This window comes from Astyanax mexicanus, chromosome 11, assembly GCF_023375975.1.
Source record: "Astyanax mexicanus isolate ESR-SI-001 chromosome 11, AstMex3_surface, whole genome shotgun sequence".
Taxonomy (NCBI): Eukaryota; Metazoa; Chordata; class Actinopteri; order Characiformes; family Acestrorhamphidae; genus Astyanax; species Astyanax mexicanus.
Genome location: NC_064418.1, coordinates 42,527,951 through 42,549,116, shown reverse-complemented (window position 1 = coordinate 42,549,116; position 21,166 = coordinate 42,527,951). Strand labels below are relative to the sequence as shown.

General features: G+C 38.3%; 1 protein-coding gene across 2 annotated transcripts in view; it reads right to left on the bottom strand.

Moving 5' to 3' along the window:
- Positions 1-1,577: 1,577 nt before the first annotated feature.
- Positions 1,578-21,166, bottom strand: part of gsk3ba (glycogen synthase kinase 3 beta, genome duplicate a) — a 56,879-nt gene continuing 37,290 nt past the window's right edge. The window contains exons 4-11 of one of the 2 annotated variants that reach the window (XM_007233073.3): positions 16,349-16,459; positions 14,481-14,611; positions 11,711-11,817; positions 9,936-10,033; positions 9,289-9,396; positions 6,080-6,266; positions 5,828-5,926; positions 1,578-5,303 (exon numbers count right to left, since the gene is read on the bottom strand). In XM_007233073.3, coding sequence (XP_007233135.1) covers positions 5,233-5,303; positions 5,828-5,926; positions 6,080-6,266; positions 9,289-9,396; positions 9,936-10,033; positions 11,711-11,817; positions 14,481-14,611; positions 16,349-16,459 — 912 coding nt within the window. In that variant the 3' untranslated portion in view covers positions 1,578-5,232. The remainder of the gene's footprint in view (positions 5,304-5,827; positions 5,927-6,079; positions 6,267-9,288; positions 9,397-9,935; positions 10,034-11,710; positions 11,818-14,480; positions 14,612-16,348; positions 16,460-21,166) is intronic. The other variant, XM_007233074.3, reaches the window with a different exon arrangement.

Sequence of the window (21,166 nt, the reverse complement as noted above, 5' to 3'; positions counted from 1 at the left end):
TGTGTTGATGTTTGTAGTAAAATCGTCTTTTGTTGAACACTGAATCTCTTTACTTTACTTTATTGGTTTATAGGTTAATTCAAACACTTTCCGTTTACAGACTGTCATCAGAGGATCTACATCATTCTGCACACAGAAAAAGATAAATCAATCATCTTTAATGTCAATATTTGAACTCTGTTGTCTGAGTTTTGAATGTGAGCTGTAGATGTCAATGTCGAACTCAGGAAAATAAACAAAAGATTTAAAGTTTGTGTTTGTCTTTTTATTAAAACAGATATGCACATTTTAGTTCTCTTGTTTAGAGCTCTTTTGAAGTTGCAGTGGGTATGTTAAAGCAGGTGCAGCACTAAAATGTGCAGATACTGGTGTATGTGTAACATAGTAAGAAAATAACCAGTTTGTTTTAGATGAATTTCTTTAAAGTAGTTAAGCACTTTAATGCTGTAAAATAGTGTTGTGGCGGCCCCTACTGGTAAGTGGTGAACTGCAGTTACGCTAAGTTTGACCCTTCTGAGCCACCGTCCCTCAGCCGTAGTCTGTGCTGCGGATATGTGCTGAGCTCCGTGTTTTATGAATAAATAGTGGTTAAAAACATGTGTTCATCTAATAAATACTGCTCTTAATTCGAATATAGGACTTATTAAAAAATATTTTCGTGGAGAATATATTGGTTTAGGTCGTAGTTAAGAGTTTATGAGCTTTTGTCTCGTGTTAGTTGAGTAACAGTGCTAGCAGTATATAAGCTAATCCTGTTATTATTTGTAATGAGAGATTTTTTTTATTTATTTACCAGCTCGTGTTAATTGCAGTAGCCACTCCAGTACAAAGAAAGTAAAAAAAAAAACGTACATATTGTTTTCCAGGTGTGTGTTTCATCACTATTTTATTCTCAATCTATTAGTGTCAGCTGTATTTTTGTAAAGTCTGTTTGTAATGTTTCATGACTTGGTTTAAACCAATGATCTGTGACAGTGACAGTCGGGGTTCAAGTCCTGAGGACCATTTTGTTGTGTATTCAATCAAAAGCCCAACAAAATAAAAACAAAAAGAACTGTGGCTTACTTACGGACGCATATTGCTGCCACATAAGTGGCAGAAATAAGCTTCCGAACTTCTGTACTGGCACCTCATGTTTAAGAGATGATGACTACTTGAAGTGCTGATCAGGATCTCCATACCAAGATGGTATGAATTAAGCCATGCCCCATCTGAGACGCTGCTGTTTAAAATGGGTATTCGGTATTGTTTTCCTGCTGTAAGATTGTGCTGAACAGATGGCATAAATATCATTGTTTTTTTTTTTTTTATAAAACAAAAAAACAAAGAGTTTTAAGTTAAATTATCTGTCATTCCATTACTTTTCCTGATGTTCTATTTTTTTGCCAAGGTATCATTATAGCATCAGTATTGAGAAAGCACTATGATGTACAGATCAGTGTAAATACTGCTGTCCCATGACTTTTGTGATGGCAAATCTGTGTAAATCTACACTGAGACCACTCCTGACTCATTACGAAGCTTCAAACCAAAGAAAAAAAAGGAGGGGATCAGACAAACCAGGCTTACAACATTCGTCCATTTCCAAGCTATCCTACTCTTTATTTAATGCAAATTACAGTACCAGGTAACTATTCTCTGAATCCGAGTCACACCAAGGACCAAAACTGACATATTTACAAGGAAAGGAGACATTTAGCATACCTTCACAGAAAGAAAAAAAATTTATATATTTAAAATAAAATAAAAATTTCAGTCACAAACAGAGGCATTCAAGTAGTAGTAATGTTATACAGGTTGTATTTTTTTTTCTTCTTTTTTCTTTTAAATCAAGACAGTCTTCCCCCTCAACAACGTTTGTAATGTGATGTCTGTATATAACCGACAGTCTTTGTACATTATTATTTTTTATTTTTTTTGTATTTTCTGTTTAAAACCTTTGTCTCTTTACATTTTTTTTAACTCTTATTTAACTTTAGTCACAAGAAGTGGTCACACTGTCTGTGAAAAGGAACACATCTATGAATGCGTATCTTACAAGCAAGCTTTTACACACGGGTTGAAGGAATGGAGGATCGGGAGGTGCTACGTGACGCCCCTTGAACACGGCTGTTGGCTGGTCATCACACTGAGTGCAAACAAGTGCAGAAGCTCGCGCAAAAAAAAAAACAAAAAACAATATTATTGCAGATGAGGGGTGATGGGACTTCGGTGGGTCTAAAGTGAACAAAAGACCTTTTATTGGACAGGATTAAAACTTCTGGCTCCAGGGCTAAAATTGAATCTGATTGGTCACAATGCTTTAAAAGTGATTCTATATCATTCAAAATAAATTAAAATGTAAGCAGGGTTTAAAAGGCGAATATAACTTTTTTTTATTGCATTTCCTCCACAGCTATTGGATTCTGAAGTACCATTTAAATATGCTACCATGCATGCTCCATTTCAAACATTTAGCTCCATTCATGACGCTGTGCAAGACCAGAACAGATACACCAGTGTGTTTCTCAATTTTAGACCTGGAGGCACCCTGCCCTGCACATTTTAGTGCTTTTTCTTCTTGCTTGCACTGCAACTGATTAGTTTAATAAAATGTGCAGGACAGAGTGCCTCCAAGACCAGGGCCGAGAAAACTTGATACTTTGGTTAAACATTTTATTATAAACAACTGTTCTGCATGTATCGCCTGGAGCTGGTGCACCACAACCTTAAAAATAAAAGTGCAACAAACTTATAGTTATATAAGTAATGCTCCATTTTTGTAAAGGTGATGAAGTGTAAAGAACCTCTTAAATTGCTGAACCATTATCCCTCACACTTATGTTTGTACAAAATAAGGTTCTTATGTTGCTTCACTCCAAGAACCCTGTGTTGTAGCACCTTTATTTTTAAGAGTGTAGAACATGGTATAGTTTTGATGGAGAAAGCAAGAACATAGGAGCTTCTAGGATGGACCAGTCAACAGCAGCTGCAGAGGGTCATCACTCAGGAGGGGTTACAGTACTGTGTAAAGAGAGAGTAGATTAGTAAAGGGTGATTGGGTGTGAGGAGGTGTATGGAAGCAAAGGCACTCCAAACTATAGATACACTATACAGTTACTACTTATTATTACAATAGTATAGCTGGCACCTACTGTACAGAGAAGAGATTGAACTATATGGCTGAAGAAAGCTCCTCATCTACAGTATCCAACAAACAGTTCATTTCGCCCTGATCTTTCAATATTTTTTTCGTTATTCTTTTAATGTCTTTGTTTTTGCTCATTAACAGTTCTCAGGTCAGCGTATGTACATACCATGAAAACCCAAAACTCTAAATAACAAAAAAATTATATTTAAAACAAAAAAAAAAAGTACAAGCTGGAATTTGGCAAGGAGCAACTGTGCTGTACTGTATTTACACCTTTTGCTGCTTTGCTGTTTGTTTTACTGCCATGATTTAAACCTGTTTTAAGACATTATGAAATAAAATAAAATGTACAAAGCTTTTCCACTTACAATAAAGTGAATGTCACAAAAAAAAACAAAAAAACAAAAAAAAACACCCACAAACAGAAAACCTGCAAAGTCAAGTAGTGGTTACAATACAGCTTCAATGATTCCACATGATAACATGAAAAACAGAAAACAAGACGTGTGAAACGCTGAACAATCCTCATAATTTCTAATAGAACCATGTCTTGTAATATAACTGTTCTCTTAGCTCTTACCACTTCTATTTATGTTCAGGTACAAACTATTAACACTACACCAAAGTCTACAGAATGTCAAATCTGATGCTCCGCATTCAAGGTATTCTTTATTCTTTAATTTCTGTTTTGTTTTTTGTTTTTTTATATGAAAAGTGCAACAAAAACCTGTTTTTCTGACGTGACCAAAAAACGAGGCCAAGCACGAACCTGAGGACTACTAATACAGAGGCGACAATAAATAACAGAAAGAACCAGGGGTTAGAACTGAATCTGGATAACTACAGGGTGGACAGAAAACTGCAGAAACAAGGAGCACATTCGCTAGAATTTCCAGCGTTTCTGGCAGAATGTGCTTCTGTTCGGATCTAGATGTACACAAATATATATACACAAATATACATATATTTATGTACATAACTTGAGTCAGTAGCCAGTTGTTGGCTACCAAATAAAAACTTGACCTGGCCTTGATGAGGTTTGAACAGATGAACACTAGATAATATCTATATACTGTACTTTTTTTTTTTTTTACAATGCAAAGTAATATATAAACTGTGTATGTATTTATATATGTATAGAGATATATATATAAAATACAAGAACACAGAAACTGAGACGTGTAGAACAAGTCTCTTGTGTCAATCAAATCATCTACCCCGCCTCCCCCAACCCACCCCAACCCAATAAAGTTCTTTTTTTTTTTTTTTAGGTACAAAATAAAATAACATAAAAAATAAATCATGAGTATTTTTTTCTTTAAAACCCCTACATAATAAAACTTCGGACCACGGTGAGCATTTTCCTTCCTTTTTTTTTCTTTTCTTTTTTCCTTTGATCGTCTTTGTTGCTGAAACATGCACGGCTAGTGGAGCTCACTCAAAATCTGGACTATAACACGGCAGAAATTTCGCTTTAACCCCTAAAATATTACAGGGTGCTCCCGACCAAATTCAAGCCATGCATGACCGAGCCTGCCAGGAGGGGGCAGCGTGAGGGGAAGAGAATGAGGCAGGTGAGGGAGGCTGAAGTGTGTATGATACCGCTTTAGAGAGACTGAGAGAGGGGGAAAGAGAGAAAGAACGAGAGAGCGAGGGATGTTTGAACACACAGGTTTGCTAAACTGAGACGGAAGAAGATGGATTTGGCTACTGGATTGCTTTGATTGAAGGATTGTCCACTGAGAATAAGAAAAGTGTACCTACATAACACGAGTGTGTGTGTGTATGTGTGTGTAAGCGCACAAGTGAATATACGGGTTTTCCCTCGTACCCTTGCTGCTCACAACTCTCTCGTTTACTCTCTCTCAAACTCTCCCCCCCAAAAAGAAATCCACACTCGGGCCGAGCGTCTTCCGTACAGCTTTGGTGAACTCTGGTCTGGACAGTGCTGTGGAACACTTTAAATAAGGGTTGGCTCTTGCAGGCTTGATAAAGTGTGGTGGTTTAGATGATTCGAACCCTGCCCAGTTCAGCTGTGGAGCAGCAGAGAGGAGGCGTAGCCCTGGAGGCGGGGCTGGGTTGGAGGTGACTGGCTGGGACACTCAGGTAGAGGTGTTGGAGGCCGAGGCAGAGGCTGCAGTGGTGGTCTGACCGCGGTCCCCATTGTTGCCATCTGGACATCAAGAGAAAGAAAAATATATATTTTAGAAGTAATTTAAACAAGTTTCAGACTAACAAATTCTTAAAACAGTGAAGGCTGAGGTTAAGTTTCACTAAGCAGGATTTTTTATTAAACTGATAAATTAATCCAGGGTTTTTAAACTAGTCAGGCATACAATATGACGCCCGTTTACACAGAGTCAAATCCAAGTTCCAGTATAACCAAACACAGTTAATAGCAAATCTATAGAGCTGGCAGATTTTAATCTGCCTAATAAGAGACATTTTACCACTAAGTGTACGTGCATACGATTAATGTTTGGATTGTATCGGATGAGTTTTAGTCACACAAAGTTACCAGATGTAAACGAGGTCCTAAGATTTTTAGGGCATTTTTTACCTTGATCATATATACACTTTATGTTTTTGTTCACACAAATCATTGAACTCATGGCAACAGGTGTATAAAAGCAGCAGCTAGGCATGCAGACTGCTAACTCAATCTTTAGGTGCCATAAAGAGGAAAAGGGTATGAACCTGTAGTGGAGGAGGCATTGGAGGGGGTGGAGGCTCCAGCCTGATTACGTGCATGAGCAGGAATCAAGATGCTGGCCAGGGATGGGTTACTGGACAATTCTGTGGAAGAAACATATGTGAGAGTTTTTGGGAACTGCCTGATGCCCCAAAATGTTCCAGTTTCGCTCATTGAAATCAAAAACTTTTGATATTGTTCTTACATTTAGAAATCTTACAATTAATTAATAAACCACAAATGAAAACACTTCCAACCTTGAGTGGTGAAGTTAAATAGCGAGGGTTTCTCTCGTCCGTTGGGAAGTTTGATGTTGGGGTCCCGCAGTTCATCGAAAAAGGAGTGCGCACAGGCCTCGAGAGGAGTGAGGCGAGCGGTGGGTGTGTACTCCAGCAGCCTAGAGCACAGGGCAATGGCTTCAGGTGGTGTGCGTGGCCGGAACACCTGCAGACCAATCAGCACACAGAACACAGTAAACATACAAGCCTTAGTCCAGTCAGAACACAGGGTTCAGTCAGTAAACCAGTCAGCACACGAGCTCCAGTCAGTAAACCAGTCAAAACACAGGGTTCAATCAATAACCCAGTCAAAACACAGGGTTCTGTCAGTAAACCAGTCAGAACACGAGCTCCAGTCAGTGAACCAGTCAGAACACAGGGTTCCATCAGTAAACCAGTTAAAACACAAGGTTCAGTAGGCAAACCAGTTAAAACACAGGCCCCGGTCAGTAAACCAGTCAGCACTCAGCCTCAGTCAGTACACCAGTCAGCACACAGCCTCAGTCAGTAAAACAGTCAGCACACAGCCTGAGTCAGTAAACCAGTCAGCACACAGCCTGAGTCAGTAAATCAGTCAGCACACAGCATCAGTCAGTAAACCAGTCAGCACACAGCCTGTGTCAGTAAACCAGTCAGCACACAGCCTGAGTCAGTAAATCAGTCAGCACACAGCATCAGTCAGTAAACCAGTCAGCACACAGCCTGAGTCAGTAAAACAGTCAGCACACAGCCTGTGTCAGTAAAACAGTCAGCACACAGCCTGTGTCAGTAAAACAGTCAGCACACAGCATCAGTCAGTAAACCAGTCAGCACACAGCCTGAGTCAGTAAAACAGTCAGCACACAGCCTGTGTCAGTAAAACAGTCAGCACACAGCATCAGTCAGTAAACCAGTCAGCACACAGCCTCAGTCAGCACACAGCCTCAGTCAGTAAACCAGTCAGCACACAGCATCAGTCAGTAAATCAGTCAGCTCGTAAGCCTGAGTGTACCGTCTTTGAGCACATTCAGTCAGTGAGCCACCAGACAGACAAGCTTTAAACAATCACCATTAACAAAACAATACTAACAGGATGCCCCATGTTTACTTCCAGTCTAACCAGTCTTTTCTTGGCATACGGTTGATTACAGGTTCTGATGTGTATTTTCGGGATTTCCTGAACCTTAGCTTTTGTTTGTTAATGGTTTGCAGACATTTGCATACTTAGCTGATTAAGCAGCTACTGTAAGGAGAGCCTTAGTAGGTCAGTTTGGCACTAAATCACTCTTACCACTCAGCGAAGGCTTTTTACTATTCATACTGAAGGTTGGCAGGACGAGAATGTCACATTAAATATGTCTGTCTTAAGACTTTAAGCTGCGGATATAATCATATGAAATAATTGCATGATTTTATTATAACAATAACTAAAGATGATTCAAACATTTAGAAATGTGTTATACATCATTAAGAAAAAAAATACCACTGATGAGGACATACTGAACAATACTGAACAACGTCAATAATGCAGTTATTGCTACAGGTTTACTCATTATTATGTATGGTATTTTCTTACAGAAAATGAATTACAAATAGAGGACAATCTTAATCATTAATAAAGTGCAAGTCAAAGTCACTGTTTATGTATATTTTTCATATTTATATTTAGTTATATGTATTACAACGGCGCCTTTCTGCAGCTCTCTGATACCAATACAGGGTATCAGGACAGTGTCCTTTCTTATTTATAAGATTTAGTTTTAGGTTGACAAATCTATAGTTCTGCATGTGTTTCTGATTGATTTCTTTGTTCTTTTTTTTCAGCTCCATGGTGGCCTAATTTTCCTCTTCATGTTGAGGCACACGAGCGGTAAGCTTGTGCTTGAATTAATGATGCAACAACAGAAGACTGTCAAGGTAACACCCAAGTAGCCATTTATCCAATTACCTTATTTAAACAGGCAATACACATGCATAAAAAAAACAACTTCACAATTTACCTTTGACTATTAAAATCAACAGCCTTCATCTTATATTCACTAAATCATTGAATCACTCAATAGTCTGTACTGTGAGGGGTGACCACCAGAGGGCATCATGCATCTCACAGTAATATGATTTGCAGCTATACTAAATCAGGCTGTACTGAGATACAAAATAATATACCCAATTTTTTTATTTAAATATCAATACTAAACAAAATGCTCAAAAACAGCCACATATGAGCATAAGCCCACCATGCTCAATGTCATGGAACATAGTGAGCTAGGATAAAGTGGTGCATTGGAGCAGTAAAACTGGGTTCTTTTAGTGAAGTTGCCCATTTCCATAATTTAGGAGTGTTTCTGATCCAGAACTGATCATCCCACATCATTATCTGACCTCACTAATGTTCCTGTGGCTGAATATAAGTTAACAAGCTTACAGAACATCCTCTGATTTGAATAAACAGGCAAACAACTTCATAAGGATGCAAATGATAAACATGCAATGCAGTGAGTGGTCAGCAGGGTTCATTTAGGGGTCAAATAAACCTGTCTGCTCACTCGGGCAGGATTATGAGTCGGTCACAAAACAGAAGCCAGATGATTGGGATGGAGGCAGGGCAGGGAGCTGAGCTCAGTCAGAGAGCAGCAATATATCAACACCTTCCTAAAAGAATCGCCTTCTAACTTATATTTCCCCAATTTTCCAACATTAAAAGCCACAAATTGTAGAGCATTTCTAGCCTGCTTTATGCACTTATATAGCTATTTTTTCTGACAAAAATGCAGACAAAAAAAAACTTTATTTACAATAAAATTTACAACAATATTTCTAGCCTATAGCCTTTATTATAAGAATGAAACTTTATATTACAGTAAAAATCTCATCACTTTCTGATTGGGGACAAACCCTAATTTGTCAAATTGAGCCGCCATATTGAAAAGCTATTAGGTCATATTTTATTTAGACTCAGGCATAATAAATTAGCTTAAGTCACACTCTTGACACAGATCATTATCATAAAAAGGTAGAATCAAATGATCTGATCAGCTGAGGGTGTAGAGATTTTACCACAGGAGCCACGCAGCATCATGAGGAGATGATCTAGACAATTTTGTCAAAAAAGTAGGCGATTATTTTCAGAAGGAGACTACATGCGAGGTGATCTGGCATGGGGGTGATGGTGGGTGACAGCTGAAGGTAGAAAAACTGATTTCCTGTACCTGTTGACTCACCTTAGTCCATGGGTGGGCCTTAATCTGGGGAAACTTGAACTCTGTGTAGTTTGGGTTCATCTCACGAATCTGCTCACGTGTGGGTGTTCCCAGAACCTGAAAGACAAGGAGAGAGGAGGAGAGAGGAAGAGAATTTTAAAATGTAAAATATCAGTCAAAATGTATTTAAACACTGAATACATTACGTGTGACCCTTAATTTAACCAAGCTAATTTATTTTACATTTAACGGATTGTGGGAAAAATACAAACATTTCAAAAATATTTAAGCTGTAACGAACAAAATATCGAAATTAAAATATATATAAAGAAAAGCTAAATAGAAGGTTTACTAGACATTAAAATACCTACCACTCATACTGTTTCTAATTTAAATAGAAATAAACCAGCTGTAGGCATGCCATGCTCAGGCAGATATTGGGTGGGACTGATTTGCTCATCAGTTTAGATTTCTTTGCAAAATCTTGTTGGTTTAGCCCCACTTGAATATTGCCAATAAACAAAAAAGGGTCACACCACCAAAATACTTCAATATTGTAATTTACGAATCTATTACTCTCAGGCAGCTTTGATTCTTCAGCAAGAATCAGCTCTTCTGAATGAAGACGCACACACGCAAGCACAAGGCTTCAGTACCTTGATGATCTCCACCAGCTGATCCACTCCGCTGTCGCCGGGGAAAATTGGTTGCCCTAGCAACAGTTCAGCCAGCACACAGCCAGCCGACCACACGTCTGCAGTGAAAAGAGGGTCAAAGGTCAGCGAGAGGAGCAAAGGGTGAGAGAGGGAGTGTAGCTAATCAAATCTCATAAACACAAACACTTTCTTTATAGAGACCAGCAGCCCTTACAGAGACAGCCAAACTGAATAAGACAACAGGAATTTGATTGTATTTTTTTTTTTTACATTCCCACACTATTAGTGTACTTAATAACTAAAGGGGGCAAAATTTACTTTATATCTCCAAATGTCTGTGGGCACTCTTCCTAATGAATGCACTCGGACTTGGGCAGGTGCAAATGCCTCATGCACAGTTGCACCTAATTATGGCCACTTGTGACTACACTGGGAATCTAAGCTGACTGTAAAGAAATTAAAGTGATTTACTCACCAAATTAAACTGATTTTAGGAGAGTTATATATATTCGTAAATATATTTTTTAAATAATATTTTCAATTACTTATATGTGTCAATACCGCAGGAACAGGTGTCCCAACATCGGCCGCCTCACTGCCTGTTTCACGGAGTCATTTTACTGTTTAAAGTAGTCTAAAATAAACTTTAAAATATATAACTACATAAGTTATAACTAATCACCACATAAGGGGACTTATTTTTTGTGTTGTAATTCTCATTATATATCTACTAGAGAAAGATTATATCTTTCCAATATCATTTATTTTACTTTAATCTTGAATATGGAGATACATGAAGTGCATTATTAGTATCATGACATTCTGTATCACTAATTTCTGTCACAAATCTGATAAAATTATTCTATTTTTTTATATCTCAGTTAGGGGTGTATCATATCATATCATGATAATAAAATGTAATAAAATAAAACAATTGTATTTTAATTTTGGTCCAGTAGTGTATTCTTAAGTTTTTCTTTTTTATTCAGTGTTCTGTTGGCATATTGCCAAGAGTATAGTTATCGCGGAAATATCTTGAAATGTCGTAATATTATTGTAGGGGGCGTATTGCCCACCCCTACACAGCATCTCTTTACGATTACACCTAAAAAATACTATAAGTGGAGTAGTAAACACACATATAATTAATTTATATATGGATTATCTATTAATTCTATATTGAAGTTTTTATTAGAGCATGGCCCTCCTCTGTTACAGCACAGACTTTCATATATTCCACAAACATACCCCATAATGTGCCTTAAGTTGAGCATCCTGATTTACTATTTTGTTTGTGTATATTTGAATATTCTACCTCATTCCCTCATGTTGTACTTTTCCATAAGAGGTACTCAACCCCCTCTAGTTCACACATGGAAGTGTGGAAAGCTAAAGAGTGTAAGAAACAAGATTCCAATACTCATGGCCAGCTTATCATATGACAGATATCAGGTGCTCTGTGCTCCTCTGTGGGTGGAATGTCTGAGGCTGAGACTGAAGATAGCATTATCCTATCTATAGTGTGTGCTGGATGATAGATAGCATTAGCATAGTAGGCTTAAGTTAAAGAGATAGTGTAACTGCCAAGGGAGGAAATGTTTGTACTGGAAACGACATTTATCTAAGCCAGCAATAGCACACCTATACTGGATGTGCAAGTTAGCATTTACAACAGCCTGCTGCAATGCAATAAAGACAGTTACACATTGTCCTATATGCAGTACGTGCATGCAAGGTATGCAGTTTGTGTTTGCTTTATCTTGGCTTTAGCATACCTATGCTGGAGGTGTAGTCAGTGGCTCCGAAGATGAGTTCAGGGGCTCTGTAGTACCGTGAGCAGATGTAGGACACATTGGGCTCACCTCGAACCAACTGCTTAGCACTGTAGAAAAGAAAAGATAGGCTTCAGTCAGAAATCAGACACTCGTAAATCTTAAAACAATTCGACTCAAAACTCAGAGCTAACAAACGCATGAACGCTCAGGTGTATTACAACTAAAGCGCCTCTCCAAGGCAAATATATAATTAATTAGCCAAGCTTCCAGGAACCTCACGGCTGGATGAAGGTTTACAAGTGATTTATGTATGATTATCAGCATGAAAAATCTTAAATGCTGAAATTTTCACTTTGGAAAATGTCATTTTTTTTAATATTAACACTTGACAGAACGTTTTAGGGTTTAGTAATCTTTCACAGCACACCCTGAAGTCCAGTCCTGAATCAAACGGCAACGACTGCCAATGGCTACTTTTCTGCACTACCGGCCACATTTAGACTAGCGCCAGCATGCCAGGGATTAGAGCTTTTACACACTCCCTTCCTGGACTTTGTAGGATTTAAACTGGTTTTCTACACCTGTTGGTCCAGTGTTTTGCTCTACAGCATGTTGTTTTATGGTGTACAATATGGCAGCCTGACTTAAAAAGGAACCTTTATAAAGATAACTGTAGAAAGGTGTTATGATCACATTATCCACATTCAGCTGTTTTTTTTTTTTCTTTTTTGCTTCCACCAAATTCTCCTAAATAAAAACCAACACACCTTTACTTATTTTATACTAATTATATTACCTAGAAACTGAAGGATCAATCAACTATGTATTAGTACTGGATGATTTTCCATCATGAAAATATTCAACCAGGCGATATTTCTATCTGGTCAGATTATATCCATATTTTGAGAGTTGTTGCAGAGAGAGTGCTGAATGTTAAATCTAACTAAAACATATTTGGAGAATGTGTAAAACTTGTCTCATAGAGTAAAGTCTTAATGCTCACCAGATAATCCTACTTCACATTACTCAGCATCAAACACCAAACATCAGCCTAATAACAATAAGCTCTGGCTCTGATAAATCCCAGATTATGATTTTAATAGCATGGTAGCACTGTTCCAGATCATCATTGCTAATGCATTAATAATCATTTAACAGATCCAAAACAAATGTCCACAGAAGGGGTGGGCGATAAGGCCCCAAAATAATAATAACATTTTAGGATATTTTTGAGCTAATGAAAACATTTTATTATAAGAATATGGTACTGCAAAAAAAAAACAAACAAAAAAAAAAACCACCTCTATAAACGTTTATCGATTTGGTAAATGGTAACTTACCAAGATAAAGGGTTATTATTTTATAAGAAATCAGTTTAGCAGAACACAAATGTAACACAATTAAAGTAATGTAAAAACTAAAACATACCACAAAACTAAACCAGCAAACAAACAATGAAAGTAAATACAGTAAATAGCTAAACAAATACAGAATAGACTGCTTTCAAGATTATTGCAATATTACTATATGGAGTATTTTTTAATTGTGTCAAAGATTTTGGCGATGTTATCGCATAAAACACAATATGGCTCTACACCCCTAGTCCACAGATACAAGCAGAATGAGGTCAGACACTCTTCATAGAGTTCAACCTCAGGAGTCAGAACAACAGAACATGATGGACACTAGCCTTGATATCAGTCACAACAATTTAACAAAGACACCAGAAGACATCACAGAAACGTCAAACTGAAACATAAAACTCCGGATGAAGAAGTGAAGTGTTGAGCTTCAGAATTCAGCTCACAGTCTGAAATGTGTGGATCTGACAGGATCTGACAATGATTCGTGTTAATGTTCAGACTTCAATATTGCTAAAATATTTGTTGGGCCTTTTTACAATAGAGTATATTGCAGAACACCTCTCTCCCACCTGTAAAGGACTTTGTCCTGTACTTTTCCTCTGCTTTAACTGTTCTCTTAACTTTATCTTTTCTTACTGTTATTATCTTAGAAACAGCTTGTAATCTTCCCCTTATATTTATTGTTGCGCTGAGTTCCATGGAGGTCGTCAGGTACATGCAGATGATGCTAATAAGCATCTGTTGTTAAAACACTTGTGAAAGTGTCATGAAATGAAACAGGATTCTTGAGAGAACCATCACTGATCAGTTAATTTTGGATTTTATTTGGAAACCAAGGGAGCAGATTCTGGAGGAAGAGTGAAAAGACGCACAGTCCAAACTGCTTGAGTCCAGTGCGAAGTTTCCACAATCAGTGATGGTTTGGAGAGACATGTTATCTGCTGGTGTTGGTCCACTGTGTTATATCAGATCCAAAGTCCAAAGTGCACAGTTTCTCGAAAAAAAATTACAGCACTTCATGCTTCTCTCTGCTGACAACTTTAATGGAGATGAGGATTTCATTTTCCAGCAGGACTTGGCACACTTCCCACACTGCCAAAAATAGGAGTTGGTCTTATTTAATAATATAATTTTCTGCGATACAAAATTTTTGGTTTTCATTGGCTGTAAGCCATAATAATCAACAATGAAATAAATAAACAGAGTGATCTATTTTAAGCGCGTGTGATAAATCTATATAATATAAGTTTCACATTTTGAAATGAATTACTGAAATAAAGCATTTTTTAAAATTAAAAAAAAAAAAAATTTAAGATACACAAGTGTGTTTTAATCAGTCTCCAGACAATTTTGTTTGGCTTTAGGTGTTTAATTAAAGCTCCTCACTTGAGTGCTTCCAGACGTACCTTCCGAAGTCGCAGAGCTTGAGCACGGCTGTCTCTGGGTCCAGCAGCAGGTTCTGTGGTTTGATGTCCCGATGGCAGATTCCAAACGAATGGATGTAGGCCAGACTCCTGAAGAGCTGGTACATATACAACTGCAACACAGAGGAAACACCAACAAGCAGGTTACTCTACAGGCAGCTGTGTGCGCGCACGTGTGCTTTTTTCTTGGACTGCACTGAGGTTAAGCCTGGATTTATGACATCAATATTTAGCTACAGAAACACAGGACTTTAAAAAGCACTCATAAAAATAGCAAAGAAAGAATGTATGAATGACGCAGGTCTGATTTCCAGTGCTCGTTTAATCTTATCATAACAAAAATACTAAGTTTTAAAACATATTGCTTTATAAATGCCACAGTCAGACTGGTAAAACTTCCTGTCGGCAATCTCTGAATAAGTGTGCGTCTTTGTTAATGCCACATCCTGACCACAGCAGGAAGGATATAGCTGCACACAAAGGAGTGATGTCATCACAGCAGGCCAAGCATGATGACGCAGGAGTGCACAGGAGGAGAGAGAGAGCGCGAGACGATGTATGCAAACATACTCGCAGACATGCAGACAGATAAATGTGTGTATGCTCAGACAACAATACACAACAATACACAAATTAACATACACCAGAACCTGAAACACAGGCACTATATGGTTACACGCATTGGGACACCTGCCCATTTAGTTTCTTTTGAAATCAGTAAAAAAGGTAATAAAGACTTTATGCTGCTTTAATTGGAGTAACTGTCTTTTCTGTCCAGGAAAGGCTTTCTACTACATTTCAGGAACCATTGCATGTGAAAATTTGATTGCATTCATCAACAAGAATGAAAGTTTGTGAATTCAGGGAGCCCTATCTTATCTCAAGAATATTAGATAGAGCACCATCATTCCAGGACACCATTCCAGAGCTCCAGAGCTCAATGCAGGTGGGCTTTATACCCCTGTAGCCTACACCTGGCATTAGATATGGTTAGACAATAGGTTCATATTTATTCTATTCCATTTATTCTATGGGCAGTAGTTTTGTACAAGTACTAAATAAGCGGTGTGAGTGTGCATCTGCACATCTTTACATCTGTGTCAGCAATGGGAGCAACTTAACCCTTTCAGACGTGCATCTATTACAAAGGACATCATGTATTTTCTTTATTTTTAAAAGTTGTAACACTATTTTAAAGCTGTTGTCCATCAGAACAGACCATGAACCAGCCAATCAACAAGTTTATAAACCAATGAAACAGTAGCTTGGCCCTCAGCTCCCACTGTACTGGACAAACAGTAGTATTAGAGCCATTGAGGCAAAGTGAGGGAACAGCTAATTTTACTAATTTAATGTTTTTCACGGTTTGGGAATGGTTCACGAAGGAAAAAGGTCAATATGAAATATAAAATATTAGACACAGGCTTCCAATGCAATGGAAATAAAAAAACTAATACATATTTTAGTTAAGAAAATGTATTTGTTATATACATTCTATAGTAGAATATTAGAGCCTTCTTTTCTGTGCATTACAGACAAAAACATTCTTTGCATTCTTGAAATTTTTTCATTACTGCAGAAAATTCAGGTCTAAAAGGGTTAAAGTAGCTTAATGCTACTTTTATTAGAAGAGGTATCCACAAACATTTGGACATAAAATGTGAATTCTTATACATATCTGATACAAAAATACAAATAAATTAATACAGTATGATAAAAAACACGCACACATACAATACAATATAGCAAAGGGATTCACGCATACTTTTACAAAAGACTTGAAAAAGTTCAGAGACACAGACAGACAACTATCTATAACGGGGATATACAGCAAATGGTTTTATACACACCTTCACATAAACCATAGGTAGGGTCTGTTTGGCTCGGCTGTAGTGTCTGGCTACTCTGTACACGGTCTCAGGAACATAGTCCAACACCAAGTTCAGATACACCTCGTCCTTCTGCAGAAAAACAACAGGAGAAAAGTCTGATTAGTCAGAGAACATTATCATGGGTGTTTTAGTCTGTAATAAAGTCTGTAAAATCATATTAGTACACATACTAAGCATATTTCACATATCCTTGATAATGAACAGCAAAATGTCTGCTGTATATAATATTTGACAGCTGTACAAATGAGCTCATTTTGCACATCTACTAGAAAATGCGCCATGTGTAAAGCGTGTATCATCATATTAGCAGAATTGCAGAAAGCAGGATAACCTACACATTTGTGTCTTCACCACTGAATGGCTTCCCTGTGGCTCAGAATATAGGCAGCCATGACAGCAGCACAAAAACAGGCTTTTTTTTCTACCCCTGACATGAAGTCACTGCGGCTGTTGACTGGTACGCATTGTGTAGGCCTCTCCCAGAGGGACATGGATCATCACCCCCATCGTCTTTACATAACAGGAATATTTAGACGGAGATGTCACATCCTCATAGCCCATTTAAAGACACTGGGTCTGGGCGGGCCGGAGGTTTCTGCCCACCACACTGACACAATCCCGCATATGCAGCCCCTTATTCACTGTAATTTTCACCTTTTTATAGAGTCTGGCTCCATAGGGTGCTTTTGAGAAATAGAACATACATTGCTTGATTAATCAGCACTGATCCCAGTAAACAGCAAGCAGATTATTCACAGACACGGCCTTCAACAGGAGATGGTTTTAAACTACTTTTGTTAAAAGTGCTCCTAAAAAGAAAAGCTGGATTTTCTTTTGAAGTAGACACAACAGTATAGAAAAATCAGCCAAAACTATCCTAAAAGCCCAAACCCAAAACATCACAGTCCTAATTCTATTTTCAGCGCTAAAATTACCATAAGCACAGCCCACTAGCAGAAGCCGTAGGCAAAATTGGAAAATGATAAAGTATACAATGTTGTTGATACTGAAGAGAAGCCCATCAAATCCAGAGTTTAATGCTGGCAATGGGAATGTTAAAGAAATGATGTCCTGTGACATGCTTTTTCTAAGCCACTGTCCACAAAAGGGGAGCTCCAACTGGGGACTTAGAGAAGAAAAACCCAGGTTAAGCAAACATGAAATTGTGCTATGCTAAAAGTTTATCATCTTGTTATTGTCTGCTTTTTTGTTTGGCCGTGGGCCAGATATTTTCCAGACTAGTAGCTCTCCAGCCCAGAGGGTTGTTGAACCCAATTGCAGAGCAGTTTAATTCAAAGTAAGTAAACCCAAGATGAAAGGAGGAGGGGAGAGGAAAAAAAAAACAAACTCCTCACACTTCTGTTTTTTTTCCACAAGTCATCCATAAAAAGGAAAAAAATAAATAAATAGTGTGGTAAAAAGGCTTACTATTTACACATAAAATAACTTACACTCAATATAAGTATCAGAGTATACAGAGTACTCAGATACTCAGTACATGCACTTTTTAGCAGATAAATATGTAAAATCGACTAATAATTATAGCCTAAGTCAAAGCAATCTAATTATATAACATGAGCTTTCACACTGATCCCTTGCGCAGTTACCCAGCAACCCTAATGGTCTCAGCACAGTCTGACCTCCCAACCCTCTGCTGACCCTTTGATTGGTCAGCTGCTGACCGCTACAGAATCTCGCTGGCAGGATACTCAATACAAAAGAGAGAGGGGAAGGAGGATTATGAGCTAGCAAATCAGGCCTGAACAAAAAGGATTTCTTGACCATTGTGACCTTCCAATTTAATCACACATCGCTCTCAACGCAGACTGCGCTGTCTGTCTATCCACAAATCACACGACAGCATCACCCCCTCACATGTGAAGCTTGACTCGAAGCCTTCAAATTACTGTCCAGCACTGTATTCACTGGCTATCCAATTCTTCCTTCACAATGAGGCAAGAGTGGCCAATTCCAGCTCAGAGTAATATGGTCAATTACCTTCTGCTGACCTTTGTATAGCTTGTAGCAAGGCTGAATCTATATCAGGGAGAGCTTTTGTAACACCACTGACACCAGGGAAACCCTTAGAAACAGGAGCAAATGAATAGGGATATTCAGGATATTCAGCACTTTGGGTAATTAATGTGTACACCATCCAGAACTGGATAATTAATCAAAAATGAATCAAAACAGAGAACTTCTAACCAACGCAATGGTGCGTAATCATGCTAGCTGTTTTTTTTTAAGGATTGTCCTCTTGAAAAGACATCGTTAATGTGATGGAGTGAACTACACCTTGTAAGAGGGGAAATGGGCTCACACAGTCAGCTTACTTCCATGTCTACAAAAAGACAACACCCATATTCACTGTACATCAGCTTATTACACATTTAAACATATCCGCAGTGTTTAACATTACAACATTTAACGTCTTCTGGAGTGAGAGAGAGAAAGCAGACAGTGAGTTACCACAAGCTCCAGCCAGGGTTGCCAGGTCCAGCGAAAAATCCTGTCTAAAGTTTGTCCTAACCCTGCCCGTCAGAAGCTAAAATGAGCCCAATATCTAAGGGTGGTGCAAAATGTTCACAACACAGTATTTCAGTATTTCATATCACTTTTGAACAGTTTTCACCAGCGACTATAAACTAAGCCCAGTTCAGCAGGACAATTTCAAACCTGGCAACATGGGTTTGAGAGGCAAGAGAAGAGCAACATTAACATTTAACATTAACAAAAAATGAATAATATAGAAATAATAAACAGATAAAAAGACACGACTAATTGACTAAATGAAAAAATTATTGTAAGATCAGTCTAACTTCTAAAATAGTCATAAGTTGTAGCCCTATTACCATGTGTACAGTCACATGACTTCACCCTGTCCAGTCTATAATGTGGATGACAGTCAATTAAGTCAACTAAGCAACTCCATCTGTACCAAAATTAAAAAAAAAATCAATCATTAAGCACTAATGAAATCTACCCCCATTCCAACATGTATTTGGGTGGTCAAGCATTTATGGGACTATCTGAGACATCAACTTTAGCAACCTACAAGTGTGCAGGTTCTACAGGTCCAGCTGCAACATACACAGGCAAATGTGCTGCAGGATGCCACATGAAACCTGTAAGCCTACATGCCAAACTCTTATATCCAGTTTTTCCCAATAAATGTATGCTGTTGGTTGCTCTAATATTGTAATCACACATTTCACATTATTACATTCACACAAAGTTTCAAACAATTCCAACAACTTCCAAACTTTTAGGTGTGTTTTTTTGACAGAGTGTTTAAATAAAATCAATTTTTACATTTGCATAAATGGCACAATTATACAACTTCGAGAACTACAATAAGCTGTAAAATCTGTTCGAGTTCTTTCTCCACATATATATATCATATAATTTCATCTCCTCCATCCGTCGCAGGGCGTCTGAGGCCTGCAGGCTGCTCAGTAATGACTGATGCACTGCTCATTGAGGAAGGATTGCTGTACGAGACTGAGAGCTGGGAAGACTGGGCCCACGCCGCCTCCTGACAGCGCCGTGCGGCTAAAATTAGTCCGGCAGCCGATGAGTCACTCTCCTCCCTCGCTTCAGCAACAGTCACACTTCCTCAATTACAGCTGATCAGCACAGCTCAAAGCTGACTGGCTACTGCTGCGCTCCGGACGGATCAGAACTCTGCCTGATTGGCTCATGCCCTGTGATCACATGATTATTTGTGAGCATTTAAATGAGAGATAAGAGTGTGAAAGAGTGAGAGAGGCATGGAGGCATTCCCCTCAGGAACAAAATGATTTTGACATCAGCACACTGACCCTGTGTGTGTGACTGATTTACAATAATGACCTAAAATCAAGAGTCTGAGGGCTCATTTCTGCTGAAATTAGTGCTCAGTGGCGGTGTAGTGCTCAGTTGAAAACGTGTCTTTGTGGAATGACGTTTGTGCAGATGCTGCAATATTTGGTCATACAAGATGTCAAACCTTTCCCAAACCTGCTTTATATGAAATCACATACAATAAAATAAAAAAAGATCTTCTAAGTCTTGCTGCATCTTTTAGCATCAATCACAGGAACCAGTTTTGACCAGTGGTGCTTTAGCTTCGTACTGTACGTGGTGTTTGTGTGTGTGCATCTTGTGTACAGGAGGCTTTTTATTTTAAAGAAGCACTGTTTAGCCATGTATGATGCTGTTAGGTAAATATTTTACATAACACACTTATATGTCAGTGTGTGTGTGGCTGTGGAATAAATGTATAGTGTGTGTGTGTGTGTGTGTGTGTGTGTGTGTGTGTGTGTGTGAAAGAAAGAAAGAGAGAGAGAGAGAGAGAGAGAGAGAGCGCATGAACGAGAGAGAGAGAGAGAGAGAACCCACATTACCTGAATAACCTGACTAACTGTTACTTTTGAGTAAAGTAAAACAACACACACCCACTCACAACTCCCACATACCTTCAAATCAGAATCACTTTTAAAAAGTTAACATTATTTCTACCTGCCCTCATTACCCTCCCTTGCAGTCACCCTCAGAGTTTCTAAGTGAATGTGGGGTTGTGAAAAAATTAAGCTGAAATTAAATCAAGCTGAAATTAAACTGTGTGTGTGTGTGTCTGTGTGTGTGTGTGTGTGTGTCTGTGTCTGTGTGTGTGTGTGTCTGTGTGCGCGGAAACATTTATGCAGAATCATACGTGGGTAAAAGAGTAGGAGTATAAATAGTAAGCAGCCTCTGGTCAGGCATTTCTGCTGAGTCACTCGGCGTCTGGATGTGTAC